A 9579-nucleotide genomic window follows, 5' to 3' on the forward strand; every position below is an offset into this window, starting at 1 on the left:
GCCGTTCGGAATCGGCTTGAAACTGTAGGAGCCTTCATTTGTGGAAAAACATCAAGACGCACACCACAAATAGGAGGAGGAGCTCGGCCAGAGAAAGAGTGTGCGCGCCAATTAAAAAAAAGAGAAGGTTTTGTCTGCTGATATGATTATTTTTTGTTTTTTTGAAGAAGTTCTTGTTGTTGTTCCTATACTAATATACTTTTCCAGTAAATCAGGAAATTGGTTTTTTATTGCATAATTTTTTAAATTATTTTTTGTATGACTTTCTAAAAATAGTTTCTTCACCTGTTGAAATGAGTTTAAGTTTTTAGCGAAAATTTTAAATAGCTTTACACACCATCTTAGCTCTTGTTTTTTTGTAAACAGGTAATTCTAAATACCGTGCATAATTAAAATTAAGTTTAAAAGCAACTAAATACTAATTAATCATTAATCTTCTATCTTCTTTTACCAAAAGAATTTAAAAAAATCATTCTTTCACTCTTGTTCAAACACTTTCTTGACGTACTGTAAGAATGTATGCGGTTTGGCCAATTAAGCGTTGAAAATGGAAAATCTTTCTAATCCACTCAAGAGGAAAATTACACTGTGCCGCACCGCACCACAACACACAGTACAGAGGGTAGGGAGTATTAGAGTAGCACTCATAAGAAGTGGGCATCGGCTGGTGGTGAGTGAAACGGATTGGATGATTGGAAGGTTAGCATAGCCTTTCTTTTTTATTTATGATACAATTTCGATTGGACAATTGTAAGAGGTAATTATGTGGACTTTCGTTTTGAATGAAATTTTATTAATTATGCCATTACAATGTTCCGGTGGTGGAATAGGATCGTAGCTGAAAAATTAGTATAAAATCTAGAGTAGTATCTACCAAACGGGTTAGTTGTAAATTGTTACAAATTCGCGACAGTTCTATTGGTCGGTTTCGAACGCATAACTCTCCTAACGCTAACGCTAAAACAAATACAAACAAATAGGTTTTTCTACTCGTACAATCTTCGATATGTGGCAGCTTCATTTCGTTTTCTGTACATTGCTGTTGGGCGCCTTACTTGGCACACCCGCCTCAAATGCTTTATTAGCAGATGCAAAAACGGATACTGTTACGCCCAGTGTAGATCCTTATTTGAATACTCCATCACATCAAAGTGCCACCCATACACCGCGTCCCATTGTTGCCGCTCAATCCGCGTCTGATTGTTTCACCAACTCGCTTAACTCAGATTCAATCTATTGTCGGGGTTCGCGCGCTATACGCAACGTCATTAATAATTTGAATCGCCGAGATAAACCGTTAGTGCTGATGCGCGGCCTCGAGATAGTACCTAGTACACGTGAAAGCAACGTTACACCTGCGGAGGATCCGCTCGAGAGCGACGACTCCTTCTTGGGTTGCATCTCGGAGTATTTGCGTAGCCATGAGTTGAATATAAAATTTTCCGATTTACTCGCCGATGAAAGTGAACATTTTTTGGCGCGCGATGCAGAGCGGAATGGCGCCGGTAAAGCAGATGATGTTCAAGGTGGGTTATCAAAGGGAGGATTTGATTTTGCAGATATGAAAAATGTGTTCGATATGCTGAATCTCGAGCCGAAACTCTCTTAGCTCGCAAAAGAATTGGCAAAAAGTGATTGTTTAAGTGAAATTTGAGAAGAAAGTTTTTCGTGTGAGTAACTAGGTAATTTCGTGGGCCACTGAAACGATACGCATTTATATAAAATATTGCTCCACCAGGTGGCGTAAGAAAGTATGAAGTATTAGCTTTATATAATATGGTCAGTTTTAATTACAGTGCTGGCGAAAAAGTTACGTGCATACAAATAATTGAAATGCAATGTAAATTTTCAAGAAACTAATTGTTCGACGCTTATAAAAGTCAGTAGCGTTGTAGTTCTTCTTCTTCTTCTTGATTGGCGCGATAACCGCTTTCGCGATTTTGGCCGAATTTAACAAACCGCACCGGTCGTTTCTTTCTCTTGATAACCGGCGCCAGCTGGAAACACCAAGTGGAGCTAAGTCATTCTCCACCTATCTTCCACGCAGAGCGAGCCTTTCTCTGCCCCTACTACCACCAGCTAGTACGCATCGAATACTTTCAGAGCCGGAGCGTTTGTTTCCATACGCACAACTTGACCCAGAAGAGGTACCCGCCGACTTTGACCGCATTGCCAGTTTTGTTTTGTATTAAAACACAATTACAATTACTGGACCGGACAGTAAACAGACAAACACTAAACGACATCCATCCGGATATCCGGAAACCCTTACCACCTTCCCAAACTTCCGACGCCTGTATGGCGTTATTGGAGTCGAACCACCACCTATTCAGCTGCCTAGCGAGACCCGCGTGAAATGTCCTATCAGACCTACTAACCTTACACCCCTCTCCCCCTGGACCGAACCTAGCGAAATAGTGGGTTTTCTGGGTCTACGGTTAGATGAATTAGGCCTACACGACCGGTGACTACATCGCACTGGCAAAGTTAAGTAAGCTGCTACAACAATAATAAAAACAACTGCATTGCCAGCCGGATTCTTCAAGAAAAACGGTTCACTCTCACCACCACACGAAACAAGAAAGAGTGAGTTGAGGTGAACGCATGAAACGCTCAATTATCACTCGAGGATTCCCAGTTTACCAGTTGCGCTAATTATTATTTTTTTACCAAGCTCTCTCCTCTGACGGGAGAAGATGATTAAATCATTATTCACTTGTTGTTGTTGTAAGACTTATTCTGTGACCACTCAGCGCTATATTTGATTTGCTGACTTTAAAGGCTGTACCAACTATTTCTTGTAGCTTCGAAATGCCATTATCGAGATCGCATAAAAACTTTGCGCACTTTCTAGATTAGATTAGATTTGTGAGGAGTTGGACAAGTTCAATCACTCAGTCAGGAGGACCATTGTATTTTACTATACCGAGATAGATCACACTGGAAGGAATAGAGAGACAGCATAGATAAAATGTGGATGATAGGACGGAAAAATTGGTTTGAGGTCACTCTTACGTAAATCTTTTGGATTCATTGATGAATCTTAAGAGATCTGGAAGAGGAAGAGTAAGAGTATTTTATCCATACTCAGTACATCACAACCCTACAGCCCAAGACTAATTCTAGAAAACGCCGGGCAACTACACAGAAAAAGTATTCTCATTCTCACGACAGGTTAGGCGTATTGGGTAATCAATGATTCCCATGGTAGCCATATGCTGACCACAGGCATTGTGCTCTGTGATTATACCCACCTCTCAGGTTCTTCCTACTAAATTTTAGTAGAAAGGACACTAATTTGCTGTTTGGTTCTTTCTCAAAGCACTTAGCTACTCTGCAGAAGCACACTTTCTATTTGTTAAAAATAAGTTTCAGTCCGACCACGATATTCATATTTGAGCAACCTCCATAAAACTCGTACCATTCTAGAAAAGTTTTTCAATGGATTTTTGCTCATTGCATTAGGAATCCATTTACTTGTACATAAATTGACGGAGTCTATTCATAACGCTTACGGGTATTATTCTGTTGTCGCCTGACGGCCTGTACATATATTCGGTAATTACATATACCTATATCCATTGAAATCGCATAGATGCCGCGAGGTATGAATCCAGGTTTTACGCCTTAGCATGACCCGATCTATGATTGTCACGATGTAGAGGAAGAGAAGAGCATCTAATTCCTTCCCATTCTTAGGACAAAGGAAAAGGATAGCATACAACTCCTTTGTGCATTATTAAAGTTATGTAGGTGAAGAGCTCAAACGCCCGGTAGACACTTCTGACGAAATTTATTGTAAACTGAAACAGATTTTCGTTTAAAGCGGTTATTGCAAATAGTTCGACGCCAAACAGCCAGAAAACTAAATTAGTCCTACTATGGATGACCAAGCTTAAATACTTACACAGTCAAATTTCATGTAAAAAAATGTGTCAAATAAAGCGGTTTTAATACGAGACCACACGGAAAAACCATTTTTCTTAGAAATGTAAAATATTAGTAATCATGTGGATTTGTTGTTTTTGTTTTTTGCGGTGAAGTTGGTTTAGAAATACCTTTGCACCATATAGTAACCGTCATTACTACGTATAGTGTGATTCCATTAAAAACATCCCTGCGCTTCACTTAGCTTTTTCACTCAACCCCGAGACTGCTTCCGCATTGCTTTGACGTAGAGGTGCAAGGCGGCGTCCTAAGAAGGACACATTTATTTACTCACCCTGCATTGGCCTATTTGAAAAACCTATGATTATGCTCTTCAGAAGTTCACTTCAGTTTTCAGTTCACTCCTCTTTTTCGGATAATATCCTAAAAGAAATTTGCGACGGTATTCGATTTTACTACGCATATCATCACTTCCTCGATTATTTGTGCAGGTGTACGTACACCAACGTTCCAGAGCTGTTCTCTCTGTATTCCACCTCTCGCAGTTGAGGAGGATGTGCTCCGCATCATCCTTTGCAGTAAGCAGTTGTGTAATGGAATAAATTTTGGTCATCAGTCACATCCAGGTTCTCAGAAATGCGCCAGTTTCTTTGAACTAGTTTTTTTATATATGAAATATTTTAATTTATGACAGCTAATTTTAAATGCCGGAAAAAAATTATTCAGTACACTAATATGGTAATGAACTAAATTGGCCCAAAATAATACTCCTCAAAATACACCGCCTGAGTGTCACCTGGCAAGAAAAAAACTAACTTTTCATTGCTCTTTCGAATAAAAAAACTTCTTTAAAGAGAATAGTACAAAATGTTTAGCAAAAGCACGGTAGCCTTACATCCTTTCTTAGCTGTTTGGCCGAGCTTAACCTCTTATTTGTGGTGCGCGTCATGATGTTGCTCTTAATATGGAAAATGTTTTGCGTTCAAGCGGAATATACTTTTTCAACGCAGAAATACACCCGGAGCTGGGGCATTGCCTACCGCGGAGTGACCGTTATTATAAAAAATCTTTCCTATTGTATAATTTTTTGTTTTCTGTGTTTTCGAATCCGCGCCCTATCAAATGTTAATCACGCACCAACTTTGCGGCTACGGGCCTATTTAGAGATGTTATTTTTGAAAATCAATACCTACACTTTCAACATTACGCCTCACCTATTTTTATAAGTTTCTATGTGAGTCATACATTACTCGAAACAGCGGTGGAAATTTTCTTCTGCCGATTTCTTTCGAGACGAGTGAAGAACAACGTAAAACTACCGAAAATAGATCAAATGACTCAAATGTACAGGAAACATATCTTTTATCTGGATTTTAGGGCATAGGAGCACAGAAGGAAATGAAATTGCCCATGAGCTTGCAAGAAAAGGGTGGACATAACCGGTTTCAGTTGTCCTCATCTTAAACATTGGTGTCCCCATAACCGTTGTTAAAGGAAAACTGCACAGTTTCTTTCTTAAAAAGGCGCAAGACCGATGAGGTTATATCTTATCGGGCGCGACCACTCTGGCCTCAGGCCTACGACAGAAGCAGGATGCCTAAGGTGCTGGGGATCCGCCGCCACTCAATTTCCAAATTCATATTGGTGGTCACTCATCACTAGGTGATCGGAACTCATGCGGAGGAGCTTAGACTTCCGGCAGAGAAAGAGACTATTGAACACTTTCTTTGCAAATATCCGGGTTTGGTGGCTAGGCGGTTGGACTTCCTTGGTGTGCCTTTCGCAGATAGCCGTAGGCAGTTTTCCAGCTTCGATCCCATTTCTCTCCTCCACCACATCAACAGCACTGGATGACTGTAGATGGGTTTTCTTCTTTTGAATTTTGAACTCTTTCACAAGTAGTCCTCTAAATTGTGTACTACTTCTATAGCAGCATCAGTCTCGTTATTTAAGAGGTACCTTTGGCATATTTAGATATTATATATGTATAAAAAGATAAGAATCTGGTCTCTTAAAGGGTGATGTATTACATTTTTTGTGTCTATATTGGCAGTACTTTCTTTTCGATAAACTCATATAAGGTACGAGATCAAGTGAGTTTGTGATTATTGTAAGCGGTGTTAATGTGACGATAGTCTGCACAGCACGTCGCTATTGAGGAAACATTCGATATCATTTGCAATGTGTCAGTATGCAAGCTCGCGACTACCATACTTGGGCCTTGCCTACTGTGATTCAGATGGGGAATAGTTTTTTATTATCTTTTAACAAAATAAAGAAATAAAGAATTGCGCTTTTTTAATATCCATTCTTCAAAGCAGAAGTTGATCTTACTAACTTTTTTTGTTGATGATAAACCCTCAATTAGTTTCCATTTAAGAAGTCCGGATTTATTTTTTATAGCCTGTTATGTAGATATTATTGAGCGATTCCATGTCAACTGATTCAACTATTTTGGACATTACAGTCAATTCTTGTGAGAATTGATTTATTTTTAGGCTTGAACTAGAAGCTTTTATAGCGAAATATCGCGGCAAAAAACTTAAAGTTACTAAATAAAAAACAACAACAAAAAATCTCGGAAAAAATTTTAAAAGAAATGTATTTGTTAAAATTTTTGGAAAAATATATATTTTTTTTTGCATTTAAAAAAAACACCCAGAGAGATTTATTTATTTATTTTTCAATAATAGCTGGGACTGATACTTTCAAATTGTATAAATATTAAATTAAAAAAAAAATATAATACGAAATTGTTAGAAAAATGATTTTGATTTCCCACTTTTAAAAAACACGCAGCTAATAAGACTTATTTTTTTATTTTTTTCCATTTATAGCTAAGAGTTTTTATATCTTTCCAGCATTTCTTTTTGAAGCCTTAGAATAAAATATTGTCTTATTCGGAAGGCTTTCCCGCATATAGTAGACTACTTTTGTATAAAAATATGAAAACATTTTGAGGGCATATTCTCCTATTGTATATCTATCAATTGCAGTAAAAAAAATCCATTTTTTGAAACCGACTGACAAAAGGCCCTCCTTAATAAGTTATTTCAGTGAAAATACGGCGAAAACAGAAAATTTAACTTATAAATGTAAAACAAAAGTACTTTTAGTCCATAACTAGTGAGTATCCTTTATTGGCAATTACGACCCGAGGCGCTTTGGAATAGAATCCACTAAATCCTGGCATCTAGTAATCGGAATTTCCTCCCAACTTTCCTTTACAACCATCCAAAGAGCCACATTACTAGTTGGATTGCAAGTGTGAACTGCCTTTTCAACATCAATTCTCAAATTCTCAACTGGGTTGAGATCTGGAGACTGTGGGGGCCATTCCATGACGTTGATGGTGTTGTCCCCAAGCCATTGTTTAGCCGTTTTGCTCGTGTGCTTGGGGTCATTGTCCCGCTGGAAGGCCCATTTTAATGGCATTTCATCCTCTGCATATGGTATCATTACATTTTGCACGATATCGCCGTAGATGTGCTGATTCATGATCGGTTTAATCCAATGAATCGGACCTACTCCATAATAGGAAAAGCACGCCCATATCATAATGCTGGGACCTCCGTGTTTAATGGTTTTTTTCGTGTACATCGGTCTATATTCTTCATTTGGTGGTATGCTAACTTAACTACGAGAATCAGTCCCTCCATATAACACGATTTTGCTCTCATCTGTCCACAATATGCTTCTCCACTTTTTCACTGGCCAATTGGAGTGTTGCTTAGCAAATTTCAGGTGCTTCGCTGTGTGTTTAATGGTCAAAGGCGGAACTTTTCTCGGACTGCAAGCGTTCATATTATTTTCTTTTAGACGAGTGCGAAGGGTTTCAACAGATGCAGCAATATTTACGTCCTTTATAAGCTCCGCTGCTGGCTTGAATGGCTACTTCTTGCTCTGTCTAACTTATCATTTGACGAGTAATGGCGATATAATCGGTTTTCGTCCACGAGACTCTACTTTTTGGACAAACTTTTTGGCATTACTAATCATTTTGTTTGAGCAGCCCAGTAACGGACTTATTTCGGCGAAGGTTTTGCCCTCCTCAAGCATGTCCTTTTTTCTTCACGGCAGTGCTTTCCGCGACACATATTTGTAAAATAGATATTAATTAGATGTTTTATCTGTTTTGGCTTTTAAAAAATCACCTTTTCTAACAAAAACCTGTATTGCCCAATGATAATTTTCGCCAAATGTTTTTTTTCGACAAAAATATGGTGCTATTATTTTTACCGCGCTATTTTGCATTCCCCTTTAAATTTTGCTTCTTTTGAGAAGAACCGTTCACATTTTCCTTCTGTTTTTTGCTCTCCCAAATCAAACAGACTGTCAGTAAGACAAGAAAAAAGTAACTGCAAGCCAAATTCCTTTTAGTCAAATTTTACTGTGAAATAAAGTGAGCTGCTTGTTTTGGTGCTATTATTTTCACCGGCACTGTATATTTATGTTGCGATTTTTTTGAAAACTAATTTTTTTCACCACTTTTTGAAAAACACTCTATCCCTAAGATTTCTTTATATTTTTTTTTCAGTAATAGCTGGGAGTGTCTCAAGAATGCCTGGAAATTTCATATTTATGAAATAAAAAAATTTTCGTGGAAAAAATTTAAAATATATTTTTGTTACAAATTTTTAGGGACATATTTTTCGCGACTTTTAAAAGATTTTTTTTTCCAATTTATAGCTAATAGTTTTTATAGCTAAATATCTTCAGCCCTTTCCAACACTTCTTTTTTAATTCTCAATTTCTCGCCAAAAATTAAAAACTATCATAAAAAAATTAAAATTTTGAAAACTTGATGATAAAGCAATCTTATATTTTCCCTCTCTTTATGATACAATCATACTTTTTTTCTAATGCTCCTTTATCAGCGTAAACAGGTGCTGCCCAACTCACCACACATACATATATTCTTATGTATGTATGTACCTCCTCTTTTAAATCAAATCAATCTGAACAGTTCCATCAGCAGTTTATTGTACGCTCTTCTGAGCCTTCCTTGATATCATCCAATCCATTTCGATTATTTATTTGTTGAGTTGCATTGCATCTTTTGTAATCGTTCACTTTTCTTCTAACTTATACCCGCACAGAAGGACGCAAGAAGGACAAAGGGCAAGGTATCATCTTGGCTATGGCACTGATGTTCGGCAAAATGATGGCTGTTATGGGCTTGGGAGGAATTGGTGCAATGGCAATGAAAGCACTCGGTGTTGCAATGACTGCTTTGATGATGGCCGGATTGGTGGGTTTGAAGTCGCTAACGCAGCAAGGACACGAAACTAAACATAGCGTACAATATCTGACTGGGGGCGAAGGACATCATCACATGCGACGCAGGCGAAGCAGCTACGATCCATTGAATTTGTCCTATCGCGGCTGGCGGCAACAGCAGCAAAAAGTGGATGGAGCCTAAGATGGAATAGAAAACCGTAAACATATAATAATTTATAAACTTAGATAAACATTGATTTATTTATTAAAACACTTTATTTATTAAAACAATTTATTTATTTAATAAAGTAATTTATTTATTTATTTTAGTAAAGTAGAAAATGCTAAGCAATAAAAATGGATTCTCTTATAAGTGCTTATTGAAAAAAAATTTTTGGAAATATTAGAGCTGATGAGTTGCTACATTTTGGAGTTGAACATATTTTTTGAGCCAGCTGTACACATCCTGCA

The 9579-nt window shown here is 37.7% G+C and overlaps 1 protein-coding gene across 1 annotated transcript; it reads left to right on the forward strand.

Annotated features, from left to right (window-relative positions):
- Nucleotides 1-1006: 1006 nt before the first annotated feature.
- LOC128855397 (uncharacterized) lies at nt 1007-9310 on the forward strand. Its single transcript, XM_054090268.1, has 2 exons — nt 1007-1526; nt 8988-9310. Exons 1-2 carry the CDS (start codon nt 1007-1009, stop codon nt 9308-9310), a joined length of 843 nt encoding a protein of 280 aa, XP_053946243.1.
- Nucleotides 9311-9579: the final 269 nt, after the last annotated feature.

This window comes from Anastrepha ludens, chromosome 2, assembly GCF_028408465.1.
Source record: "Anastrepha ludens isolate Willacy chromosome 2, idAnaLude1.1, whole genome shotgun sequence".
Lineage (NCBI taxonomy): Eukaryota > Metazoa > Arthropoda > Insecta > Diptera > Tephritidae > Anastrepha > Anastrepha ludens.

Bases quoted from the DNA above. Each gene is read 5' to 3' on its own strand.
- LOC128855397 (XM_054090268.1), top strand. From the start codon at position 1,007: ATGTGGCAGCTTCATTTCGTTTTCTGTACATTGCTGTTGGGCGCCTTA. The intron at 1,527-8,987 runs GTGGGTTATCAA...ATACCCGCACAG, and splicing joins TAAAGCAGATGATGTTCAAG to AAGGACGCAAGAAGGACAAA.